Source organism: Aotus nancymaae, unplaced genomic scaffold, assembly GCF_030222135.1.
Source record: "Aotus nancymaae isolate 86718 unplaced genomic scaffold, 86718_ANA_hifiasm-v0.15.2.pri h1tg000003l, whole genome shotgun sequence".
Lineage (NCBI taxonomy): Eukaryota > Metazoa > Chordata > Mammalia > Primates > Aotidae > Aotus > Aotus nancymaae.
This window is the reverse complement of record NW_026988414.1, coordinates 36569211-36596222: the sequence shown is the minus strand read 5'-3', so window position 1 is coordinate 36596222 and position 27012 is coordinate 36569211. Positions and strand designations below refer to the sequence as shown.

Genomic DNA, 27012 nt, shown 5'->3' with positions numbered 1-27012 from the left:
CGCGCGTCGGCGCGGAGCAGCCACGCGGAGCCCAGCAGGCGCGGGCTTCCCCACGCGTCCCGGGAAAAGAACAGCTCAGGACGGGATCCGGGAGTCCTGGGTAGTCGCGGCGCTGCTTCCCCCGGGCGAGCTCTCTGGGCGGCCCGCGAAGTAGCCCCGGGCGCCTCCACCCGCAGCTGTCGCTCCTTATAAGGCGGGTGCCGGGCGGCGCCGGGGGAGGGGCCGCGGCTTCAGCCGGGTCCCGGCCTCCCGGGCTCCCGGGCAGCGCTGGGCCGGGGGAGCGCAGTGCAGCGCAGCCGCTGGGAGTGAGGAGCGCGCGGAGCCGGCCATGGGCAAGTCAGGTGAGCCTGCGGGCACGCTCGCTGCGGCATGACCTGGAGCCCCGCGCTCCCGGACCTCGCGTCTCCTTTGCCCGCCGCAAGCCGAGTCCTGAGGAGTGCGGAAAGCGGCTGCGACCGCCGTGCGGGAGCCCGGGGTGCGGGTGGAGGGCGCGCGGGCGGAGCGCCCCGGCGGGGTTTCCGGGCAGCCCGGGGGGAAGGCGAGCCTGAGGGAGGCCCGCGGGAGAGCTGGGAATCGCGCCAGGGAGGGCTTCCCGACCCTGAGGGGCTGCGCTCCGCGTCCCGCCAAGGCGTGGCTTCTGCTTTGTTTGAGGAGGCCAGAGTTGGAGTTGGAAAAGCCACCAAAGTGTGACAGCCTGTCTCGCTGCAAAGCGGCTTGCCCGCTCGGCCGTCCCTAGAACAGCCCTGAGCATCACCCTCACCCTTTTGTTGTTCCTCCTCTCCCGAGCACCCGCGCCGTTGCGGGCTCCCGGTGTGCCAGGCTCGGCCTGGCTCCCTTTTTCCTGGGGCACCCCATCCTCTCCACTGTGGCCGTCGAGATGAACTTTCTACAACACAGTTCTCCTCCTGTCGCTCCCTAACACCTTCCTCACCATAGTCCTCAGAGTGAAAGGACACACTCCAGACCTGTCTTCAGGCCCCTGGGAGTGGGTCACCAACCCTTACCTGAGCCCTGCACTACAGCTGTCCCGAGGCTGATGCACAGGTCCCTTCCGCTGGGTTTCCTTGCCCTGGCCTCACCACCCCCACTCTCAGCCTGAAAATTCCGCCCCCCCACCCCCACCCCATGCTCCATCCCTCTAGGTTCAGCTCCTGTGCTGGAGCCCATCCGTGATTCCCCACCCCCTATTAGCCACCCCTCACCCCTACCCCAGGAAGTGCCCACCCTGGTGCTTTCCTCGCTGCAGCCCTTCCTGCAGTGGGCCAGGGACAAGAGTTCAGCCATTTGCCCAGGCACGGTGGCTCACACCTGTAATCCCAGCACTTTGGAAGGCCGAGGCAGGCAGAACACCTGAGATTAGGAGTTCGAGACCAGACTGACCAACATGGAGAAACCCCGTCTCTACTAAAAATACAAAATTAGCCGGGCATTGTGGCGCATGCCTGTAGTCCCAGCCACTTCGGAGGCTGAGGCAGAAGAGTTGCTTGAACTTGGGAGGCGGAGGTTGTGGTGAGCCAAGATCTCGCCATTGCATTCCAGCCTGGGCAATAAGAGGGAAACTCTCAAAAAAAAAGAAGAAGAAGAAGAGAGTTCAGCCATAGACCTGCTTCCCACACAGTCCTCACTCCTAGCAGCCAGGGGCCATGTTTATCTCAGCATAGCTCCTGCCTCACAGGAGGCTCTTAGGGAACAGCTGTTGAACAGGATTCTGAAATTCTGCTTCATCCAGGTTGTCCATCTCAGATGAGTAAGGCTAGGTCCCTCTAGGATCTGGACTCAGGAGATGCCAGTTGTGGGAGCAAGTGACTTTCCCTGGCCTTGGTCCTAACCAGCCTTCCTAGGCTGTAGAGGCAGGTCTGGCTTTTGGCCCTGGCCTAGCTAATCACTTGCTGTGTGATACTCAGCACGCCTCTTTCCCTCTGTGCCTCCCTGTCTGTACAATGAGGGTGGCCGTTATGAGCCCAGGGTTCTTCACCACATTGAAAGGTGACGTAATGGGTTACCATTTAGTTAACAGGATGACAAGTGGTGATGGGGCAAAAGTATGGCAGATGAGAGCAAGCCTTTTGAGATATCTACTTGGGAAATCAACTCCTTTCTCTGTAGATTTAAGAGAAAATCTACAAATTCTCTTAGGCTACATCTTAATCAGTTGTTTCCATCATCTTCTGTAAGGCATGGTTTTCCAGAACTACTCATATTCGGCCTTGTGCCCATTCTTCTGTGTGTTCTTCCCTCCCTCCCTTGCACCATCTAGCAGCTCTGAATCAAGCTGTGGAACCAGTGCTGGGGCGTGCATCCACTCGGATTGTGAAAGGAATACATAAAGCTATGTAGGGGATAGACAGGCACTGTCTGGCTGGAGTAAGAGTGGGAAATGATCCGAACCACAAGACAGGTGCTGGTAAAGGGTGGGTGGTGGGAGCTCAAGGTGAGGAGACTACTCTGCATGGGAGCCAGTGAGGGTTCCTGGAGGATGTGGTCAAATCCCAGAGGGTCTTGGGAATTTAGACTTCATCTTACAGATCCTGGGGTGTCATGGAAAGGCACCCATCTGAAAGCAGCGGGACTAGAGCTTTGCCAGGGTGTAGGGTGAATCGGATGGATGGAGAGAGGGTGGAGGGAGGATGGGGGAGACTACTGCAGTCACACAGACGGGAGATGATGGAGGCATTCAGGGCAGGATGGAGGCTGGAGAGGAGGATGGGATGGATTTGTGAGACGGTGGCCTTGGGCAGACTTGGTAACAACTTAATGTGAAGCAGAGGGAAGGGTCAGAGGCCTGCATGATGGGGTGATGGTTTCTATGCCTGGAGATGCAGGTTTAGAAGGAAGGTTTGGGCAGGTTTCAGAGGAAGATTACTTCTCACTCAGGAGAGGAGGAGGCCAGTGGCAGAAGGCAGGTTAGAGCTGGTTGAGTCAGAGGCCACCTCCACCCCTAACACAGACACACACACCCAGGGACCTTCTAGAATTCTGACCCAGACCTTTCTCCCTCATAGTCATGTGCATTTTATTTATCTCCCCCACCCAACAAGAAAACTGAGAACCCCCAGAATAGTATTAATATCTGGCTCTCCTAGGGTTCCTAAAAGAAAATGACTTTTCTGGGTGACCCAGTGCCCAATGGGCCTTCAACACAAGGCCAACCTTGAAGTTTCAGCCCATCAGCCCGGGCTGCTGTCTGTGCCCACAGGGCAGGTGGCACTCACAGGGCCTCTGTGTGCTTCCATAAAGGCCATCATAAGGAATCAGTCCCTGCCCCTTCTGGGCCTCAGTTTCCTCCTCACTGTACAGGACGCAGTCTCTTTTTCATCCTTAACCTCAGATACACCCCAGAGCTGCTTGGCATAATAGACATTATTGTAAAATAATCACACACCTGGCACAACTGAAATTCCAGAAGATGCTTGGCCCAGTGCTCAGAGACTCCCAGATCCTGCTCCCAGCCCTGGTCTCTCTGCTGGGCCTCAGTGTACAGTAAGTGTGACGGGAAAGGCAATGACCTTGGGCTCAGTGGAAGCCTCTTGTCCCTAATACTGGTGACATCCATGATTAATCTTCAACTGCATGTTAGGCATAGAGCTCGGTATTTTCTGTGTCACCATATTTGTGACAGCACAGCCAGGCAGTTATTAGCAACTCATTCTATAGATTTACAGAGGTTGAGGACCTTGTCCAAGCTCACACACTGACTGGGAAGCAAACCAATGGATTTGAACCCAGCTCTCTAACTCCCCCACTGTGTTCCGTCCTCTCTCCCACACTGACCACTTGCCCTGATACCCTGCTTCCTGCCAGCCTGAACTCTAGCCCGGGGGGACCTCGACACACCCTCTCATCAACTCAAAGAATATTAGTGACCCTCCATCCACCTAGTGCCAGAGGAAATCAGACCAGAGAGTCCTTTAGGGACCAATGAGCCCAGGGGTTTCCTACCGAGTGGGACCCTCAGGCCTCTGCAGGGAGAGGCTATGTGGGCCAAGCCAACCCCAGCAGTTTCATTTTCATCTGTTGCTTTTATTGAAGGTTTCCTTCAAAGGAAGTGTTTCTCTGCTTTGAAGACATTATGAAAACCACAGATGGCATCCTTCCTTCACACACAGATGGGGAACCTGGGGCCCAGAGGGGCAGGGATGTGCCTGAGTGATGGCAGGCAGAGCTGGAAAACCGCTGCCTCCCCTTCAATTACAGCCACTCTCTATGGAGAGGGACAGCCTGGAGGAGGCTAATGCTTGGTGGGAGGGGTGTGCCTTGTTCCCGTAATCAATTGAGCAACTCCTCATAGACGTTGTTCTTGCCATTTGGAAAAGAGGAAGCAATGTGTAAACTGAAAAGTGTGGGAGATTTGGGGCAGGGGAGTGGGTGAAGAGAGGGGTGTTCTTAGATGTGGCTCTAAGATGGACTCACTGTGTGACCTTGGACAATCCACATGCCCCCCACCATCCAAAGGCCTCAGTTTCCTCATCTATAATGAAGAGAGGAATCTGTCCCAGTGTCTTCACTGTGCTGGACTGAGAACCTCATTCATTTGTTCACTCACTCATTCACTTAGCAAATATCTGAGCTCGGGGGACTGAAAAAGGCCATCAAAGGTCAGCGTAAAGGCAGAGCAGGAGGGGACTTGACCCAGAAGCAACGGGAACAGGTTCTTCCAAAGCCAAAGCCCCAAAGGTTTCTGTCCCTGTCCAATGGTAATATAATCATTATGATTGGCATTTAATAACTGTTCATTATATTCCGGAACAGTTCTAAAGCATTTACATAGATTAATTCATTTAACCCTCACTACAGCCTTGTGAGGTTCCCACTTTATGTATGGGGAAAGGAGGCACAAAGTGTTTAGCAGCGTGTCCAAGATCACATGGCCAGTAAAAGGGAGAGCAGGGATTTGCCCATTGAAATTCCAGAACTGGCTTAAAGAGTAGGAGTTACCCAGCTGAAACTCATTCATTCTTTTTTTTTTTTTTTCTTAAACTGCCAGCTTTTTATTCTTTCTTCCTGATAAACAAGCAAAACCAGCTTTGCCCCAAAGGTAGAACTGGGTTGCTTTTCAGCCTTTTGCCAAGGGAGCAGAGGGGCCTATTCACAACTCCTGCCCTGGGCCCTGACAGTCACTAGCTCTTTCATAAGGGGCCTGGAGAGGGCAGGGGAGTGAGTCAGGCTGGGCTCAGGGAGGCCTCAGAAGAGGTGGGGGAAGAGCCTCTCTCAGTCAAGAGTTTAAATGGTAGGCGGGGCGGTGCAGACCTCCTCAGAATCTTTTTTTTTTTTTTTTTTTTTTTTTTCTGAAACAAGGTCTTGCTCTGTCACCCAGGCTGAAGTGCAGTGGTACAATCATGGCTCACTGCAGCCTTGACCTTCTAGGCTCAAGTGATCCTCCCATCTCAGTCTGCTGAGTAGCTGGGACCACAGGCATGGGCCACCACACATGGCTATTTTTTTTTATACTCCTCAAAATCTTTACAGAGCCCCCAGCAGTAAAGGCTTGGCCTCCAGAAGGACCTTTGAGAGCCCAATGCAGCCCCACCTAGGACACCTACACCCTCCACCCCAGCAGAGACAGCCCAGCCCCTTCCCTCAGCCCTAGGGAGCCAGGCCTAGGCAGCTCCTGCTTCCCTTTAGCAGCTCTGACCTTTATTTTAAGCCCCAAATCTGGCCCCCTGGTAACCTACACTCTGCAGTCCCTAATTTCCCTCAGGGTCCCTCAGCCAGGTGTGCCTAGAAAGGGCTTGGCACAGAGGAGGCTCTTGAGAAGCCTTTGTTCTTCTCTCCTCTTCCTTCCTCTCCTTCTGCTCCCTTCAGAGATCGGAAGGCAGCTGCCTCCCCTGTCTGTTTTCTTCTGCTGCTTTCCTCAGCTGTGCTTGAGCCTGATCCTCCTCCCAGGCATCCTCAGTCACTCCCTGTCTCTTTCCATCATTCCCTTTGTCTCCCGTGACCCTGAGGAGGGTTGGGAGCTTAGGACAGGGCTTTGCTTAGGATCTGGACTAGCTGTGGGAATTTGGACAGGTAACTTCCCTTCTCAAGCCTCAGTTTCCTAATTAAAAAGAAAAAAAACATAGGTAAGGCCATGGCAGCTCCCACAGAAGGTGGCAAGAAGTAAGTAAGATCATGCGTAGGCCCAGCACCCGAACATGGCTGGCAGAGAGCAGGAGACAGTGGGCTCAGGATGGGTGGGCCTGCCTCTCCCTCATTCCCCAGGGTTGGCACTCTGAGGCCCTGTGGCCTTTTCAGCCTCAGTTTACCCTCCTACAAAATGAAGACGTTATCCCTGCCCTTCCCCCATTGCAAGGTGGCTGGAAGGGCCCTCCCTGCCTAACTGGGAGATGGACGGTTTTGCTTTGACTTTTTTTCCTTATGTTTATCTGTATCCTTGGGTTTTTCTACAGAGGTAGGGTGTGCCTTTTGCTAGGTGTGGCTGCCTCTGATAACTTTGCCTCCCTGGGGCGGAGGGCCACCTGGGGCTAGGACAGGCTGCCTCGGTGGGAGGGGACTCCTGGGGCTGTCCAAGTGGGAGGCCTTTATGCCTCCCAGCCACAAGTGGGTAGAGAGGGCTCCCAGCTGATTACCAGAAAGACCTGGCCCCTTCTAGAGAACCCTGGCCCAGGGGTCTGGTGTTGGCAGACACAGTGCCTAGCTGCAGCTTCTGGGCACTGAGTTTTGCTTGGACACAGGAACTTTCACTTTTGTTTCTTTTTACTTCCCACATTCTGGGAGTGCAGTGACCTAGTTTTTAGCAGCCTTATATGTCTCTCTCTGCCGAGGAGACAAGAGCCTACAGCACCAAGGAATCCAGTACAAACTGACCCCAGCACTCAGGCTACTTTAAACTGGCTTCCCCTTAGCTAGCCACCCACTCCCCTATCTCCCTCTCCTCCTCAGAGCCCCAGGAGACACCTGGTCCTTTAGGATAGGCCTGGCCAACCCTGCCACTCAGATGGGGACCCTCAGTCACCTTGGTGGTGTCACCCATATGTGCCCTTGCCTGCACACTCACTCGTTCTGATCAGTGTCTCCTGATAGAAGCTTGGGAAACCTCTGCAAGTCTTGGACAAGTTGTTCATCTTGTCTCCTCTCACTCCCACCCCAGCGGGACCCTATGGCATCTCAGGATTGGAAGGGACTTGAAGATCCTCTGACCCAGGGCCGGAGTCCCTCCAAGAGGGGCTCACCTGCTTGAATGCCTTCAGTGGTAGAGAGTTCCTACCTTATGATGTAGCTACTTTCAGTCATCATAAGCTCTGACTAGGAAAGGTCTTTCTTAGGCTGAGCTGAAATCTGTCATCCTGCCCTTTCCACCCACTGGCCCCAGCCTTTCCCTCTGGGGCCCCAGGATTCATTAGGGGCCTCTACCATGTCTTCCAGAGGCTGATCCTCTCCAGGCTGAACATCTTCCATCCTTGTACCCATTCTTCATTAGACCCCACTTTCAGCCTCAACACACCTCAAATCACTACTGCCTCTTGCACAAAGCAGGGATTGGGCTGGGAAAGCAGCCTATGGCCCAAGAACCCATGGGTTCCTGGTGGCCATGCTACCCAGCTGACTCTTCTTAAACTGTGGTCAACAAGACCCCCATCTGGGCCCCATGAGTTGCCATGGTTCCTGCCATTTCCCTGTGAGATATTCTTTAAAAGCCTCTCTGACTCCTTATCCCAAATACCACATTAACATGCTAACCCTGAAATCTTTTTATCATGGTAAAACATATAACATAAAATGTATCATCTTAACCATTTTTAAGTGTATAGTTCTGTAGTGTTAAGTATATTTACACTGTTATGCAACAGAGCTCCAGAACTTTTTTATGTTGCAAAACCGAAACTCTATACATGTTAAACACCACTTCTGCCTTTTCTTCTCTCCGCTGTAGACCTGAAATCTTTGTTTTTCCTGTTGGCAAGGGCTTGGCATGCCTGTTGCCAGGAAGTCCTGACACTTCAGGTTGTAGCTCCGCCTTCTGCCTTAATGACTGTTTCCATGATCAGTTTCCACCTCCATGCCGGTGTCATCACTTTGTCTCCCCATCTCTGCCTGTCAACTAAAACCTCACAAATCCTGGGGTTCAGAGCTGCTATCATCCCTGCGCTGCCCACATTACTGTGACTGGACCTCACTGGACAGCCTCACTGAACCCGAGTTCTAGAGCTTGGTCCACATGCTCTTTAAGAGTCCACTTCCTGTTTATCAGAAGGCCCTTGGACAGCTCCACGATGCAGGTGTGACCTGCAGCTTTCTTCACCTCCTGGGTCTGTAGCTTCTGAGTCTGCAGCCCCCTACTCCCCTGAAGGCAAGCCCTGGGTCTTCTTTCCCTCATGTCTCCTCAGAAATGTCATGGGATTTCACTTGGCCCAGGAAACACGGGAGATCTGGCTATGAGGAAAGGGAAGAGGACTCCCTGTTGCATCATCTCCTCAGCCTTGGGTGAAAGGCAGCAGAGTAGAAAAAAGGCACTGGTGAATGTGACGAAGAGCATGGCACTTCCCTTATGGTTCACACCCTTCCTGCCACTACCCACAGCCAGTCTTTGAGGGACAGGCCTCTCTGGCCTGATGGGACCGATTTAGCATAAGGGCCCTCTGTGGCCCTCACTCAGAACCCATCCAGCTCACCCCCATTTCCACAGAAGGGAACTCCCAGATTCCTGAGTATGGTGCTCAGTGTCTTCATCATAGCCTGGCTGGTTAGCTCCTGTTCAGACATTTTTGGGGCCTTATATCAGGAGTTGCCTCATTCCTGATCCCATGTTAGGTTAATCTCCAAGTTCCTTTTGCACCTGTGCTTACCTGCATCTTGGCACCTATCACATGGCTAGTGTCTGTTTACAAGGCTGCTTCCCATCTGTATGTTAGCTCTTTGAGGGCAGCACATGGCTGTCTTATCTCTGGACCCTTAGCACACAATGTGGGACATGGCACAGAAGCACTCAGAGCAGATGAACAGATGAAGAGATGAATAGATATAGATGGATAGGTCTTGGATGAATGATATGGATAAATGATGCTGGACGGATGGGTAATGTTAGATGGATGGCAATGTCACATGGATAGATGTATGGAAGATATTAGATGGATGGGTGGATGGATGGAGGGAGGATGTTGGATGGGTGGATGATGTTGGATGAATGGTGGATGATAGATGAATGGAAGATATTAGATGGATGGATGGATGGAGAATGTTGGAAGGATGGATAGGGATCATTTCAGATCCAAATTGGTGTGGCTGCTGTTCACTATTGATCTTGCTTGCTTTTGGCTTCACCCACTTATTTTCTCCCTACCCACAGCCTCCTTGACTTTGCCCTTTCTGAGATCATGACCTAATTGAGCATGGGCTTCACCTCTTCCCCAGCTGCAGCCCTGGGCCTGCTGATCACATCACTCACCCTCCCACCACCTCCACTTTCTTTGTGACACTCTTCTCCTATTCTATGTCTTAATCCATTTTCTGCTGCTACAGAAGACCACCACAGACTGGATAATTTATGGAAAAAAAAAAAGTTTATTTGACTCACAGTTCTGGAGGCTGGGAAGTCCAAGAGCATGGCATAGGCATCTGGCGAGGCCCTCGAGCTGCATTATCCCATGAAAGGGCAGAAGAACAAGTGAACACTGAGACAGGGAGAAGATCAGGCCAAACTCATTCTTTTATCAGGAGCCCAGTCCTGTGATAATGCCCTCTAATCACCTCTTAAAGATCTCACTTCTCAACACTGTTACATTGACAATTAAATTTTAGCATGAGTTTTGGAGGGGACATTAAAACCAAAGCATTCTGTCCCTGGCTCCCCAAAACTTATGTCCTTCCAACATACAAAATACATTCATTCCATCCCGATAGCCCCAAGTTTTAACTGGTTCCAGCACCAACTCAAAGGCCAAAGTCTCATCTAAATCAGATAAGGGTGAGATTCAAGGCACAATTCACTGTGAGACATATTCCTTCCAGCTGTGAGCCTGTGAAATCAAAACAAGTGATCTACTCCAAAATCCAGTGGTGGGACAGGCATAGGATAGATATTCTCATTCCAAAAGGGAGAAATAGGAAAGAAGGTAACTGGTCCCAAGTAAATCCATAACCCAACAGGGAAAATATTAAATCTTGAGGCTGGAGAATAATCCCCTTTGATTCCATCTCCTGTGTCCTGGGTACACTGGGTGGGAGCTGGGCCCCAGGGCCTCAGGCAGCCCCACCCCCATGGCCTGCGGGGCTCTCCACGCTTCAGCTCTCTCGGGTCAGCTCTCTCAGGTCGGCACCTCCTGCTTGCAGCCTTCCCAGGCTGGCGTTGCCTGCTGGTAGCTCCACAGTTCTGGAGCCTTGTGGGTGGCTGCATTTCTGCAGCTCCACTAGACACTGCCCTAGTGGCGACTCTGTGGTGGCTTTGCCCTGCAGTAAGTTTCTACGTAGGTCCCCAGCTTATCTGATCGGATGGTGCCACCCACATTGAGGGTGGATCTTCCCCACTCAAACTCACATACCAGTTTCCTCTGGAAACACCCTCACAGACACACCCCAAAATAATACTTTACCAATTCTCAAGGTATTCCTTAATTCAGTCAAGTTGGCACCTAAAACTCACCTTCACACCCCGCTTCCCCAGGGCTGTCCTTCCCTTGTCCTGTTTGTCTGTCCCTCTGTCTCCTTGGCTTCACCCACCCAGCATAGGTGCCCTCCTCCCCAGCCAGGATGCCTCTTTCTGGACTCCCAGCTCTGGCTCAGTCTAGTCCCCACTGCTCTCCCTAGGTCCAGCCTGAGATACCTGGTCTCTTTCAGATATTTTACTTCCGAAGTCCTGTTGCTGACTGTCCAGGCCCCCAAATCTCCTCTGTTTCTGTGCATCCTCCACTCAGCAGCCAGCAGAGTCTTTGAGAAACACACGGAGCTCACTGCCCTGCTCCCTTTCAGTGGCTTCTCATTGCTTTGCATACAGACCCAAATCCCTAACATGACCCATAAGGCCCCACATGATCCACGGGCTTTAGATGTGCAGAGATGTGGAGCGCGATGGTGGGTAGGGTGAGCAGCAGCGTGGAGCAGGGCCACTTGGCTGGGGTGCCAGGTGTCAGAGGGAGCAGCAGCCTGTCCGTGTGGCCTGAGGTTTGAGCTGGGTGTTGCTTTCAGCATGCCATTATACTTTGGGTAAGTCTTTTCTCTGCACTGAGCTATTCTCCATTTTGCAATCATTCCAGCTTCCAAACAGTTTCATAATGAGGTCCTGAAGGCCCACAATGAGTACCGGCAGAAGCACGGCGTTCCCCCACTGAAGCTCTGCAAGAAGCTCAACCGGGAGGCTCAACAGTGAGTCCCCTAGCACATCTGGGTGACTCGGGCCCTTCATGTGCCACTGCTGCAGTCACAAAGGGGCCCTGTGGCCAGGAGCGGTGGCTCATGCCTGTAATCCCAACACTTTGAGAGGCTGAGGCAGGTGGATCACCTGAGGTCAGAGTTCAAGACCAGCCTGGCCAAGGTGGTGAAACCCCATCTTTACTAAAAATACAAAAATTAGCCAGGCATGGTGGTGTGCACCTGTAGTCCCAGCTCCTGGGGAGGCTGAGGTAGGAGAATTGCTTGAACCTGGGAGATGGAGGTTGCAGTGAGCGAAGATCACCCCACTGCACTCTAGCCTGGGCAACAGAGTGAGACAACATCTCAAAAAAAAAGAAAAGGTCGGGGGGCCCTGGATGGTTGGGGTGACTGGGTTTTGGGGTCAGATACAACCACACTTGAATAACCACTCTCACTCACCTGGGCAGGTCCCTTTGTTCCTCTGAGCCTCAACCTGCTCCTCTGTGGAATGGGACTGCTGCAAGGCTCAGAAATCATGCAGGAGTGGTGCTCCTCTAGCTCCTCTGTGAGCCCCAGGCAGGGAAGGAAGCTCAGCCACACTAACTTGGGGTGCATATTTTGGGGATTCCCTGAGCTGTGCCTGCTCTAAGGAGGCACCTTGGACTCCACAGGTATGCCGAGGCCCTGGCCAGTACGAGGATCCTCAAGCACAGCCCAGAGTCCAGCCGCGGCCAGTGTGGGGAGAACCTTGCATGGGCATCCTACGATCAGGCAGGTGGGTTGTATTTTCGACTCCTCTCCTCTCTGTGGGAGCTGGACGTAGGACGGGGCCTCCTCAAATGCCTCTTCACCCCAGTGCTGTGGTGGTATAGCCACGGGCCAGGAAGGGAAAGGAAAACCAGAGCTCTCTGTATGTGCTCCTAGGCTGACTTCAGTTCACCACAAGGTCCTGATGGCTGGCTCAGCACCAGGCCTGTGCTAGGTGCCAGGGACACAGAGATGAGTCAGACTGACCAGGCTCCCTCTTTCAGAGAAGATCCCAGGCCGAGGAGTGGGGGTGGGGGAGACAGACTGCTTTTGTACAGAATCTCAGCCTGACTCTTTTGGCACTAGGGCATCCTCAGCTACTGAGAAATTTTATTTTCTTCCTGAGATATTTTACTGTCTTACTATACTGGTGATACACTATCAGTAGTGCTGGTGTATTACCTTTGTATGGAGAAAAGCAATAAAGCTTTTTCAATTTTGGAAAAAAATAATGGGCTGGGAGCGGTGGCTCACACCTGTAATGCCAGCACTGTGGGAGGCCAAGACGGGTGGATCACAAGGTCAGGAGTTCGACACCAGCCTAGCCAACATGGTGCAACCCAGTCTCTACTAAAAATACAAAAAATTAGCTGGGTGTGGTGGCATACATCTGTAATTTCAGCTACTCAGAAGGCTGAGGCATGAGAATCGCTTGAATCCAGGAGGTGGGGGTTGTAATGAGCAGAGATCCCGCCATTGCACTCCAGCCTGGGCAACAGAGCAAGACTCCATCTCAATAATAATAATAATAATAGAAAAGACAATGTCTCCATGCAAGGTCTCAGTCTGGAATGATCCCACCATGCTGCCCAGACATTCTTGAGCTTCCTGGCCCTGACAGCCTTGATGTGGCTTTTTAGGAAGAATATTGGATCCCTATCTGGATCTCTGAAGCTTTCTCCAAACACCAGTGAAAGAATGACTCACTCCCTTCCTGGCCTCACATTCCTGGGAGTTCCCCTGAGTCCTCTTGGTTTCCCCAGCACAGCCTGAGCCAGGGCTCCTGTGTAGCATGGTCCTTAGTATCCCCACTGGGAGGCATGTGTGAGCTCCTAGGGAGTTCCCTACCCCCACCCACCAGGCCTTACCCTCAGCCTACAGGCTCCTTCCCAAGCCCAGGCTGTGGCCCTTGATGGGCCCTGGGAAAAGGGCACAGAACAGGAAAGTGGGCATTTAGGAGGCACGGTCCATCCCAGCCTCACACGGGCTCCCTCGGGAGCCTTGAGCAGGTCACTGCCTTCTCTGCCCCCAGTTTCCCATCTCTACAGAGAGGGGGTTAGGTAGGTGTTCTCTGAGACAGTGGTTCCCTACTCTGCCCACACATCAGGATCCTTTGTGGAGCTTTAAAAAAAATACCAGGCCGGGTGCGGTAGTTCACGCCTGTAATCCCAGCACTTTGGGAGGCCGAGACGGGCAGATCACCTGAGGTCAAGAGTTCAAGACCAACCTGACCAACATGGAGAAATCCTGTCTCTACTAAAAATACAAAATTTGCTGGGTGTGGTAGCGCATGCCTGTAATCCCAGCTACTTGGGAGGTTGAGGTGGGAGAATCGCTTGAACCTGGGAGGCAGAGGTTGCGGTGAGCTGAGATCACACCATTTCACTCCAGCCTGGGCAACAAAAGCAAAACTCCGTCTCAAAAAAAAAAGAAAGAAACCAGTGCCTAAGTCTCGCCTCCAGAGATGGACACAGTTGGTCTGAGGAAGGACAAAGGCATTAGTATTTGTTAAATGCTCTCCAGGTGAGGCTGATGTGTGGAACGTGGATCAGCAGTAGCATCTGGGAGCAGAAATGCAGAATCCTAGGTTCTTCCTTGAACCTACTGAATCAGAATCTGCCCTTTAACAAGATTCTTGCACACATTTGAGACTGACTGCTCTAAGGTCCCGGCTCTTAGCTCTGGCCTGGAGAGCGGCAGCTCCCAGGGAAACGGCTGCTCATATCACCACCTGTGGGGACAGTGGATGCCCCAGGTGAGGGCCCTCCTGCCCACAGTGGGGATCCTTGGTTTATCAGCCCAATCGTCTTTCCAACTATGGATGTTTCAAGAGCTACACATGGGGTGAGATGACAATATAGTCTAGAAATTCAGAGCATCATCAGAAGGCCCTTGAAGTACATTGCATTCAACCTTTTCATTGTACAGAGGCCCAAGAGGGAAGGCTTTGCCCAGGATTACACAGCAAGTCAGTGTGTGTGGGTGGGGGGGACAGGTGCAGTTTCCCTGACCCCAGGCTAGTGCTCTTCCCAGCCCCCCAGAAGGCCCACCCTTCAGCCTGGCCATGCTCATGGGCAGGAGTCCCTGGGAGTCTGCAAAGCATCATCGAGGATGTGTCAGTTCACTGGGGCTTTCTGAGATGTCTAATTGCCGGATAGGGGGGTTGGGATTGATGGGAGAAGAGTCAGGGAATAGGGAGTGGGTGGATTTTGTGGCTGAGTTTTAGAACAATGTCATCTCCACACAGGAAAGGAGGTGGCTGATAGATGGTACAGTGAAATCAAGAACTACAACTTCCAGCAGCCTGGCTTCACCTCGGGGACTGGTGAGTGTCAGGGTCTCTCCAGTGGCCTGGCCCTGGGCAGCAATGCAGGTTGGGTGTCTGACTTCAGAGAGAAACCAGCTCTCTAAAAAAATTAATGCTTTCCGTATTTCTCTGGCTTGTCCTTGACCAGAGACCAAAGCTCTCCTTTCCCCATTACATCCCCAGTTTCTCCCTGCTATGTGCTCTGTTCCATCTGAGAGCACCCAGATGCTGAATCCTGCCCCACCAGCTCAGAGCTCTTCCCATTCCTGGAGTGTGTCATAGGAGACTGGATTTCCAAAGCTGTTTGGAGTTTAATTCCTGAACAGCTTCATTCCCTAGCAGGAGCTTCATTCCTGAACTGGTCACCCTGCGTCTAGTCTTGTTTCCTGCAATCCATTCTGCTCTCCAGCAACCTCAATACTTCTAAAATTGTCTCTGCCCCTAGTGCTCTCCCGATTCAACTGCCATGGCTCCCTGGGTCCATCAGGAGAAGGTTCAAGCTGCTGGCACTCCTCCCTCCACACACCACACCCCTCCCTCACAATCCCCACCCTGGCTTTCTCCCTTCCCCTTTCTGCTCTAGTTTGCAGTTCAGGAGCTTGGGGTGCAGAGAAGCTGGATCTAGTCTCAGCTCTGGCACCCTTTGTTGTGTGGACTTGGGTCAATTCCTGTCCTTCCCTCCTCTCAGGGGAGAGGGAGAAGGTAGCTTCAATGAGATATTCTGAGAGCTGGTGATTCAAGTACAGGAAGGAGCCTTCCATGGGTCCATGTTCCCTTCTCGTAGGCCTCCCCTGACGAAAGCTCTGGGCAGCTTCCCTGTGCCCTGCGGTCCCTCTGGGCAGCCACTCTGTGCCCTAGGGTCCCTCTGCCCTTTGCTGGCCTCACCAGGCTCCTTGTCTTTCCTCAAAACAGACTCAGAGCTGCCTGGGGCTCAGGATGGTGTTAGAAGGGGGCAGGAGTTTCTCTGACCAGAAGGCACCAGGAAAACAGAAAAAGGGACTCTCTGCCCACCTTGTACCTCCTACCCTACCTGTCCCACCCACAAGTAGAGCCTTGTGGCCTTCTACCATCTAGAGGTGTACTCTAGAAGCAGGAAGTGACAGGTTCTCAGTGCCAGTCACCATTTCCAGTGGTTTGCTGCCCGCCCTTTTGGGTGGGGATTTCTGCAACCATGTTGCGTTGTGTTGTTCATGGGACTCTGGGGCAGAGGCAGAAGCATCTGCTGAGGCATTCCTCCCCTCAGTTAACCCCTGCAGGACTCCAGGCCTGGCTGGCAGGGCTTTGAGTGTGATTCTGAGGCAAGGATACCTAAGTGTGTGGGGAGGGAGCAGTAATAACCTCCTGCTATTGATGAAGGATGTGCAGGCAGGACCTTGTCTTCTTTTAATAGAGATCGGTGTCCAGAAGACTTCTTATTCAAAGCTTCTGGATTTGCTTTTCCCACGAGCAAGATTCTTGAGCAATTGGACATGTGTCCGAGCAAGTTATTAACTAACACTGTGCGTGTGCATCTGTGTGTGCAGTGGTACCTCCACTGCCACCTAAGCCTCAGTACACCATTTGAAAGTAGGGTTTGGCCAGGCTCAGTAGCTCACACCTGTAATCCCAACACTTTGGGAGGCCAAGGCAGGCAGATCACTTGAGGTCAAGAGTTCAAGACAAGCCTGGCCAACATGGTGAAACCTTGTCTCTAGTAAAGAAAATAAAAATAAAAAATTGGCCAGGTGTTGTGGCAGGTGTCTGTAATCCCAGCTACTTGGGAGGCTGAGGTAGGAGAATCGCTTGAACCTGGGAGGCAAAGGCTGCTGTGAGCCAAGATCACCCACTCCAGCCTCAGCGACAAGAGTGAGACTCTGTCTCAAAAAAAAAAAAAGAAAGTAGAGCTTTATTATACCCATTCTGGAGAGGAAGAAACTGAGGCCTAGAAAAGGGAAGCAGTCTTTCTCACGCCTTCTGTCCCTGATCTGATGCTTTTTCCACCACCCCTGCACCAAGGCAGGAATCTTACAAGAGTCAGAGCCCAACTTTCCATGATCACTGTCTCCTCATTTCACCCATTGCCCTACACTTCCCACCCCTAAAGAGGAAAATCCCAGAGCAACCAGCCCCTGTGCTGACTTAGGTACCAATAGGCAGTGCCTGGGGACAGATGGAGCCTGAGCCTAAGACAGGAGTGAGACTTTGGGTGGTGTCATAATGGGGACTTGCAAGACCCTTAAAGATCTTCATGCCCACCCTGGCTCAGCCTCCCCCAGAGCCTGTCTGCAACTTCTTGCTGCATCTCTGTTCATGGATTCCCTGATCTGAGTCCCTGCTATAGGTGAAAGAGCGTTTGAAATACGCTTTGGCCAGGTGCAGTGATTTACACTTGTAATCCTAGCACTTTGGGAGGCCAAGGCAGGCGGATCACCTGAGGTCAGAAGTTCAAGATCAGTCTGGCCAACATGGTGAAACCCCATCTCTACTAAAAATACAAAAATTAGCCACGTGTGGTGATGCGTGCCTGTAATCACAGCTACTTGGGAAGCTGAGACATGAGAATTGCTTGAACTCTGGAGGCAGAGGTTGCAGTAAGCCAAGATCCTGCCACTGCACTGCAGTCTAGGTGACAGAGTAAGACGGTCTACCCACCTAAAAAAGAAAGAAATACCCTATACTCCATCCCCACCTCCAGTCTCACCCAGGCCAGCATCTTGTGATGAAGGATGCTGGTCTCGGCTGTGTGTTGAGTAAAGAGAAATAATGTCTTATCATTACTTTGATATAATCTGTTTAAATGAGTAGGTTTATTTTATTTATTCTGAATGAATTAGATAGATAGATAGATTTTTTTTTTTTTTTTTTTTTTGAGATGGAGTCTCACTCCATTGCCCAAGCTGGAGTGCAGTGGCACAATCTCGGCTCACTGCAACCTCCATCTCCCAGGTTCCAGTGATTCTGCCACCTTGGCCTCCTGATGAATATTTTTATATGATATGAACAGTTAGAGCCATCAAAGGTGAAAAGTTTTCTTCCAGTCCTGACCCCTACCTAGCACTTTCCCTCCCAAGAGACAACCAGAGATACCAGTTTCCTGTGAATCATTCCAGAGTTATCCTGTGCTTATGCCAGCATGTGTGTATAAATGTTCTCTTTTCCCTTTTCCACACTCTGGTGTTAAGAGTATGTGATCTGTTTTATGCTTGTCAGAGATTGTACCATATCATACAAAAAGTGCTCACTCATTCTTTCCTACCTTTGCAAATTATTCCCATGTGAGGATATACTGTGACATATTTAGTGTTTTTCAAAGATATAGTCCAAGAAGTTTGATTCATAGCAGGAAAGAGGATGTCATCCCTTGAGGAAAAAGAAAAAGGAATCTTCATTAGATTAGAGTTAGAAACCAGTGTGTATTTGATGGTTGCTAAGGAAGTTGTGCCATGTAATTAAGCTCTGAATACCTGTAGCTTAATTCCCTCTGTGCAGACGGAAACCTCCCCAGCGAGAGGAAAGATTGCTTAGCCTCATCCGTTTGGAAAAGGCTGCCACAGGCACTCATGCTGCTTATGTTCACTTTGTGTCTAATTATTTTCTTGGCAACCAGTGGATAAATGGCAGCTTCTTCCTTTTCTGGGAGACAGAGAGAGTGGGAGGGTCAGTGGCCCAAGCATGTGATCTCCTGAGAGAGCAGGCTAGTGTGAGAAAGGACTTGAGCCTTTGGATACCGCCTGTAGAAGTAGGGAAACCTGGCAACGCTGCAGAGAGCCTGGAGTTGTGACCCAAGTGTATTAAGAACCAAGGGCCAGGCCAGGTGTGGTGGTTCACGCCTGTAATCCTAGCACTTTGGGAGGCCGAGGCGGGTGGATCGCGAGGTCAGGAGTTCAAGGCCCGCCTGGACAAGATGATGAAACCCATCTTTATTAAAAATACAAAAATTTGCTGGGCACAGTGGCAGGTGCCTGTAATCCCCGCTACCTAGGAGGCTGAGGCAGGAGAATCACTTGAACCCTTGAACCCCAGGGGCGGAGGTTGCAGTGAGCCAAGATCACGCCATTGCACTCCAGCATGGGTAGCAGGGTGAGACTCCATCTCAGAGAAAAAAAAAAAAACCAAGGGCAAATAGGCAAGCAGTCTTTCTCCTCTATTCTGGGTGGAAACCAGAGCTTATTAAACAGCAGTTAATACAAGATTAAAGATAAGTGGCAAATATGCATAATTGTGCTTAGGGTTTGTTTTCTTTTCATTCTTGCTTCAATTATATCAACTATGTAGATTTGTGTTTATATTTGATGATTTTCATAAACAATTTAGTGACTTGCAGTCCTCTGTGAATGTAAACAAAAAAATAAATTATAGCGAAGTTTTACAGTGTTTTAAATGGCTGGGCGTAGTGGCTCACACCTGTAATCCTAGTGCTTTGGGAGGTCAAGGCAGGTGGATCACTTGAGGTCAGGAGTTCGAGACCAGCCTGACCAACATGGTAAAACCCCATTTCTACTAAAAATACCAAAATTAGTCAAGCATGGTGGCGTACACCTGTAATCCCAGCTACTCGGAAGGCTGAGGCAGGAAAATCTCTCGAACCCAGGAGTTGGAGGTTGCAGTGAGACAAGATCGTGCCGCTCCAGCCTGGGCAACAGAGCAAGACTCTGCCTCAAATAAATAAATAAATAAATGGAGTTTAACTATAGGGGAAAAAATAAAATTTAATCCACAAACATTTATTTCAGTCCTTACCATACACAGGATGCAATGGGAAGCACTGACTTTGTCTCTTTCTTTTTTGTCCACTTTCTTTTTAAATTTTTTAGTAAAATAGGCTGGGTGTGGTGGCTTATGCCTGTAACTACAGCATGTTGGGAGGCCAAGGCAGGAGGATCCCTTCAGTCCAGGAGCTCAAGAGCAGCTTGGGCAACATGGCAAGACCTTGTCTCTACAAAAAAATTTTAAAACTAGGCCGGGTGCAGTGGCTCATGCCTGTAATCCCAGAACTTTGGGAGGCCAAGGCTAGTGGATCATCTGAGGTCAGGAGTTGAAGACCAGTCTGACCAACATGGTGAAACCCCATCTCTACTACAAATACAAAAATCAGCCCAGCGTGGTGGCACAAGTCTATAATCCCAGCTACTTGGGAGGCTGAGGCATGAGAATCGCTTGAATCTGGAAAGCAAAGGTTGCAGTGAGCTGAAAGCCTGGGCAACATAGTGAAACTCCATCTCAAAAAAAAAAAAAAATTAAAACAACTAGCTGGGTGTGGTGGCATGTGCCTATGGTCCTGGCTACTCAGGAGGCTGAGATAGGAGGATTACTTGAGCCAAGGAGGTTGAGGTTGCAGTGAGCCATGATTGCACCACTGCACTCCAGCCTGGGCAAAATAGTAAAGCCATGTCTTTAAAAAAAAAAAAAAGAGAAAAAGAAATTGTAGTAAAACATATATAACTGAAAATGTACCATTTTCACCATTTAGGTATACAGTTCAGTGGCAATAAATACATTTACACTGTTATGCAATCATCACCACCATCCATCTTTAGAATTATTTTCATCTTCACAGATTGAAACTCTGTACCCCTTAGACCAGGAGTCCCCAACTCCTGGTCTGTGGACCCGTATGGGCCCATGGCCTGTTAAGAACTGGGCTGCACAGCAGGAGGTGAGCAGTGGAGGAGTGAGGTTACTGCCTAAGCTCCGCCTCCTGTCAGATCAGTGGTGGCATTCGATTCTCATAGGAGCTCAAACTCTATTATGAATTCTTCATGCAAGGGATCTAGGTTGCATACTCCTTATGAGAATCTAATGCCTGAAACCATCCCCACCCAACCATTGTTCTACTTTTGGTTTTAACTATTCTAGTTACCTCATATAAATGGAATCATACAATATTTGTCCATTTGTGTCTAGCTTATTCACTTAGCATAATGTTTTCAAGGTTTATCCATACTATAGCATGTGTCAGAATTCCTTTTTTTTTTTTTTTTTTTTAAAGACGGGGTTTCACCATGTTGGCCAGGATGGTCTTGATCTCTTGACCTCGTGATCCACCCGCCTTGGCCTCCCAAAGTGCTGGGATTACAGGCGTGAGCCACCGCACCCGGCCCAGAATTCCTTTTTATTTTTATTTTTTTGAGGAGTCTCACTCTGTCACCCAGACTGGAGTGCAGTGGTGTAGACTCAGCTCACTGCAACCTTCACCTCCGAGGTTCAAGCAACTCTCCTGCCTTAGCCTCCCAAGTAGCTGGGGTTCCAGGCAGCCACCACCATACCCAGCTAATTTTTGTATTTGTAGTAGAGACAGGGTTTTGCTACATTGGCCAGGCTGGTCTCAAACTCCTGACCTCAAGTGTTCCACCCACCTCAGCCTCCCAAAGTGCAATTCTATGTTTAATTTTTTGAGGAACTGTCATACTGTCTTCCAGAGCAGCTGTGTCATTTTACATTCCCATTAACAGTGCACAAGAGTTCCAATTTCTCCATTTCCTTGCTAAAACTTGTTATGTTCTATTGTTTTCATTTCTGTTTTTTATAATAGCCATCCTACTGGGTGTGAAGTGGTTTCCCTCTTTCTTTCTTAACCACCCTATGGGAAGCTTAGCTACTCTGATCATGATTTTTCTCCTTCCTCCCTCCTTCTGTTTCTTCCTTTTTTCACCAAATGTTTATTGAGCATCTACTTATGCCAGGCCCGGTGCTAAACACTAGGCATATGGTAGTCAATAAAACAGATGTGGCACCTGTCCTCACATAGCTTACCCAATTATAAGCCAGATATTTAGGAGGAAACAATCTCTTCAGTGTTACTTTAGCAAATGAATGCTATCCCATGACATGGAATGTAAATGTCTCATTGATCTCTGTAAGTGCTAAACCATAAAGCTGGAAGGGATGAACACCTTGCCTCTGCTCCCCAAGAGATAAGAATTTATGCCAGGCATGGTGGCTCATGCTTGTAATCCCAACACTTTGGGAGGCTGAGGCAGATGGATCACTTGAGATGAGGAGTTTGAGGCCATCCTGGCCAACATGGCGAAACCCTATCTCTAGTGAAGATACAAAAATTAGCTGGGTGTCGTGGTGCTCACCTGTAGTCCCAGCTACTCAGGAGGCTGAGGCACGAGAATCACTTGAACACAGGAAGCAGAGGTTGCAGTGAGCCTGAACAACAGAGTGAGACTGTCTCAAAAAAAAAAAAAATTTTATGATCATTCAGCAAAGAATGTATGACAGCATCAACTCTTTGACTCCCAAATGGGAGGAGATTTGGAAGCTAAGCTATATTCATAGCCTGAAAGGATAAGCGAGTGAAGGACAGGCAGCCTGGGAAATGGCAAGACCGAGTGCCGTCTGGAGGGTGGAGCAGTAGCTTGAAAGGGAACTGAGCTGTTTGACTCAGAGCAGAAGGACTCAAACGAGGCTGTAATGTGTTGAAGTCTCAAAGAGCTCAAAACATAGAAGGCTTCACTTCCAGTGAAGGCAGAACTGGAGTCCAAGATGGATCTTCTGTATGACTCTTATTCATCTATTCCACTCATTCTTTCAAACGTTTATTTTACACTTTTCATGTGCCAGGCTATGCCAAGGTACTGGGTATATTTTGGTGATTAAAACAAATTTGACCTATGCCTATATGGTCTCAGCTCAGTGAAGGAGCCAAACAGTAACCAAGTAATCAAGCAAATGCATCAGGCAAATGAGAGAATTGTACCTAGGGGAAAAAAACAGGGTGTGGTAAGAATATCTTCAGAGGGAGATGTTCAGTAAATAAACGGGTGTTTGCGGGCTGGGTGCGGTGGCTCACGCCTGTAATCCCAACACTTTGGGAGGCTGAGGTGGGTGGATACCTCAGGTCAGGAGTTCAAGATCAGCCTGACCAATATGGTGAGACTTGTCTCTACTAAAAATACAAAAATTAGCCGGGCATGGTGGCACAAGCCTGTAATCCCAGCTACTTAGGAGGCTGAGACAGGAGAACTGCTTGAACCCAGGAGGTAGAGGTTGCAGTGAACCGAGATCGTGCCATTGCACTACAGCCTGGGCGACAGTGAGACTCTATCTCAAAAACAAATAATAAAATAAAAGGGTTTTTCCAAATGACTTATTTGAACAAGTGACATTTAGGCTAAGACCCAGGGACAAAAAGCTGTTGGTCATCAGAAGAGTGTCTTGGCTGAGCGTGGTGGATCACACCTATAATCTCAGCACTTTGGGAAACCAAGGCAGAAAGATCACTTGAGCCCAGGAGTTCAAGATCAGCCTATGTAACATGGAGAGACACTGTCTTTTACAAATAATTTTTGAAAAATGACCCAGCAGTGGTGGCACATGCCTGTGGTTGCAGCTACTCAGGAAGCTAAGGTGGGAGGGTCTCCTGAGCCCTGGAGGTAGAAGCTGCAGTAACCTATGATCACGCCATTGAACTCCAGCCTAGGTAACAGAGAGAGATCCTGTCAGAAAGAAAAGAAGAGAAGAGAAGATGAAGGGAAGAAGAAAGAAGGAAAAGAAGAAGAAGAAAAAGTGGAAGGGCTCTGTGTGGGACATACCCTGGTATGTTCAAGGAATGTAGAGGAGGCCACTACACCAAAGGATTCTCTTTTTTTTTTTTTTTTTTTTGAGACAGTCTCACTCTGTCACCCAGACTGGAATCCAGTGGTGTGTTCTCGGCTCACTGCAAACTCTGCCTACCGGGTTTAAGCAATTCTCCTACCTCAGCCTCCCCAGTACTGGAATTACAGGCACCCACCACCACGCCTGGCTAATTTTTTTGTATTTTTAGTAGAGACGGGGTTTTGCCACGTTGGCCAGGCTGGTCTCGATCTCCTGACCTCATGATCTGCACACCTTGGCCTCCCAAAGTGCTGGGAATACAGGTGTGAGCCATCACACCCAGCCGATTCACTTTCATTCTAGGTGCAGTTGGGAACAAGTGAAGGATTGTTAAGCAGGGAAGTAAACAGATATGATTTATGTCTCAAAATGATCACTCTGAAAACTAAGTAGAAAATGAGGCTGGGTGTAGTGGCTCATGCCTGTAATCCGAGCACTTTAGGAGGCTGAGGCCGGCGGATCACCTAAGGTCAAAAGATCGAAACCAGCCTGGGCAACATGGTGAAACCCATCTCTAATAAACATACAAAAAAAAAAAAAAATTAGCTGGTGCATGCCTGTAGTCCCAGCTACTCAGGAATCTGAGGTGGGAGGATCATTTGAACCCAGGAGGTGGAGGTTGCAGTGAGCCGAGATTGTGACACTGCACTCCAGCCTGAGTGACAGAGACTCTGTGTCAAAAAAAAGAATGAAAATGAATTTGAGGGGCCAAGGTAGACGCCGTGGAACCATTCAGGAGCCTACTGCAGTGGTCCATGTGAGAAGTTTGTGGTTGGGACCAAGGTTGTAGGTGGACTTGAGATGCAATTTAGAGCTGGATTCTTCAAGACCGAATGCTAGGTTGTTGTTGGGGAGAAGAGGGAGAGGAAGGGACACAGACTCACCCCTAGCGGTGTGTGCATGGAAGTACCGTTGATGGAGATGGGAAGACTGGGAGAGGAATAAGTCTAGGGAGACAAAAACTGGGAGTGAGGTTTGGATAGGTTAAATCTGAGATGCCTGTGAGTCATCCATGTGGAAATATCCAGTAAGTAGTTATGTCTGGAACACAGAGCAGAGGTTTGAGCTGGAGAAATAAATTTGGGAGCCAGGGAAAGATGAAATTCCCTAAAGAGAGCTTAGAGGGAAAAGAAAAAAAAGAGCCCAGGATTGAGCCCTGGGAAATACAGGTCCTTCAATATCTACAAGTGAGGTCAAAGAGGAGGAGAAGGCCGGGCGCAGTGGCTCACACCTATAATCCCAGCACTTTGGAACGCTGAGGCGGGTGGATCACGAGGTCAAGAGGTCGAGACCATCCTGGTCAACATGGCGAAACCCGTCTCTACTAAAAATACAAAAATTAGCTGGGCATGGTGGCACACGCCTGTAGTCCCAGCTACTCGGGAGGCTGAGGCAGGAGAATTGCTTGAACTCAGGAGGCGGAGGTTGCGGTGAGCCAAGATCGCGCCATTGCACTCCAGCCTGGGTAACAAGAGCAAAACTCTGTCTCAAAAAAAAAAAAGAGGAGGAGGAGATGGCAGCAAAACAGGAGGAATGGCAAGAGACTGTGGAATCCTAGAAACCAAAAGGGGGAGGGGTGCCTTGAAAAGAAGAAGAGTAAGAAGTACAGGAAGTGTTTCTGAGGTGTCAAGTAAGATGAAGACAACAGGGAACCACCAGAGAGCTTCAAGATTGCAGCCTGGGGACAAGGTTAGATGCAGGCACTAGGTAGAGTGGCATCCTATTTGTTGGGGCCACTGCAGTTTGTTGTGATCTCTGGGAGACTGCTGGAAGTTGGTGAGGTGCATGAGGTCTGTGTGGCTGATGGAAAGGATCTGCTTTAAAAGTCAGGCAGTCTGGCCAGGCGCGGTGGCTCATGCCTGTAATCCCAGCACTTTGGGAGGCCAAGGCAGGTGGATCACCTGAGGTCAGGAATTCAAGACCGGTGGGCCAACATAGTGAAATCTTCTCTACTAAAAATACAAAAAAATTAGCTGGGCATGGTGGCATGCACCTGTATTCCCAGCTATTTGGGAGGCTGAGGCAAGAGAATCTATCAAACCCAGGAGGTGGAGGTTGCAGAGAGCCAAGATCATACCACTGCACTCCAACCCAGGTGATAGAGCTAGATAGACTCCATCTGGGTGGGTGCAGGGAAGAAGTCAGGTAGTCAGAGCATTTTGTTTCTCCTTCCCCTGCAGGGGTCTGTGAAGATCATGCTGCCCTGAGCCTGGCAAGATGGTGCAGGGGTTCAACAATCCCCTGCCACATCCTTCTTTAGGCTCTGCTAATTCACCCGTGTCCCTCTCCCTCTGCCCGTTCCCCTACAGGACACTTCACGGCCATGGTATGGAAGAACACAAAGAAGATGGGAGTGGGGAAGGCATCCGCAAGTGATGGGTCCTCCTTTGTGGTGGCCAGATATTTCCCAGCAGGGAATGTTGTCAACCAGGGCTTCTTTGAAGAAAACGTCCTGCCACCAAAGAAGTAACTTGTCAAATGTAATGGGAAGGTGGCAGACTTAAGAATGTGGATATGAAGTGCCTAGAACAACCAAAACCTGGCTGTGCGTCTGCCCCTGTGGGTGTATGTGCTTGTGTGTATGATGCATGTGAGCATCTCTGGTATATACACTTGGACATAAAGTTCTATGTGAACTCATTCTTATTACAAGAGTGAGCAAATGAAGCATTTACCCTGATGGTTACCTAGACCATGATTATTTGGATTTGGGGGAGGGGGGAATCAGTTTTTTAAATTTTTTGTTATTTGTAAGCAAACTTCTTTTGTATCTTTCTTCTAATATCCATCCCTGGACTTTTTGTATTCCAAATATTTGTGATGCTGAGAAATGAAGTTCATTTTATGAGATCTTCATGCATCGTAATCTACTTTTGGTAGATAATAAAGAGTATTAAACCCTCATTTAAATGTGACATAAGATACAGCTTTAAGCACATAAATATAAAGCAGCTTCCATCAGAAACATGGAGCAGGCAGGAGCTCCATTTTTGCAGAATTATCGAGATTTCTGAGTTGTAAAACATGATGTCATCCTGAATGCCTCCCGGAATTCTCTAATGGGATCGCCAAAGAACAAATGGAGAAAAAAAGCTTTACTACCTTGCATTCTTCTACCTTTAAATAGCAAAGTGCCACTACCACCACCACCTCTTGCCCCCTTCCCTCTTTTCTTAAATTTCTGGCATTTCAGAGCTCAGCAGGCTACCCGGGTTTCTGGAGAGTTGGGCTAGGCCTGAAGTTCCCCCTCCCCCACCTCTGCTAGGCGGCCCAGGCCTGGTCTGGGAGACAGCCCCCTCACCCTGCCTGGGCTCTTGGCCAAGCGGCCTTGGATGGATGAAGTCAGAGAGGTGGGGTGAGGGTGAGCTCACTCAGGGCCCCCAGAGGAAGCCCTCCAACCTCTGCCCTCCCCCGACACAGGGCGGGAGCCCAGGCCTGTTCCTGGCAGCTGTGGCTGCAGCTGTGCCGCTGCTCCTTCCTGGAATGTGCAACAAGCCCAAATGTTCCAAGGTGACGTTCCGGGCAGGGGGCTTAGAAATGCTAATATGGTTCTGTGTTTTGCCTGAAACGATACCAGGTTCCCCTGAATAGCAACTTTACAAGGTCCATGTGGGAGGGACCAACCCAGATGCCATGCCAAGTGTCCCTGAAACCATGACAGCTCCATCTGTCAAGATGGCAGGGGTGGGAGTGAGAGGGCTGCTGGCTTAACAGAGCCATCTGGGCAGGCCAATCCTCAAAGCAGCTCCTGAAGGTCTGTGTTGCCCTGTGACCAGTCTCATGCTATGCCTCTCATTTCCCTGAGGATATTG

At 50.1% G+C, this 27012-nt stretch overlaps 1 protein-coding gene across 1 annotated transcript; it reads left to right on the top strand.

The window, feature by feature from the left end:
• Positions 1-268: 268 nt before the first annotated feature.
• Positions 269-26104, top strand: GLIPR2 (GLI pathogenesis related 2). The gene is made up of 5 exons (XM_012463355.2): positions 269-341; positions 11187-11295; positions 11955-12058; positions 14558-14635; positions 25510-26104. Exons 1-5 carry the CDS (start codon positions 329-331, stop codon positions 25668-25670), a joined length of 465 nt encoding a protein of 154 aa, XP_012318778.1. The 5' UTR covers positions 269-328; the 3' UTR covers positions 25671-26104.
• The last annotated feature ends 908 nt before the right edge of the window (positions 26105-27012 follow it).

Excerpts from the sequence above, each read along its gene's own strand:
- GLIPR2 (XM_012463355.2), top strand. Across the intron at positions 11,296-11,954 it reads CTCAACCGGGAGGCTCAACA|GTATGCCGAGGCCCTGGCCA; the intron begins GTGAGTCCCCTA and ends TGGACTCCACAG. Across the intron at positions 12,059-14,557 it reads GGCATCCTACGATCAGGCAG|GAAAGGAGGTGGCTGATAGA; the intron begins GTGGGTTGTATT and ends ATCTCCACACAG.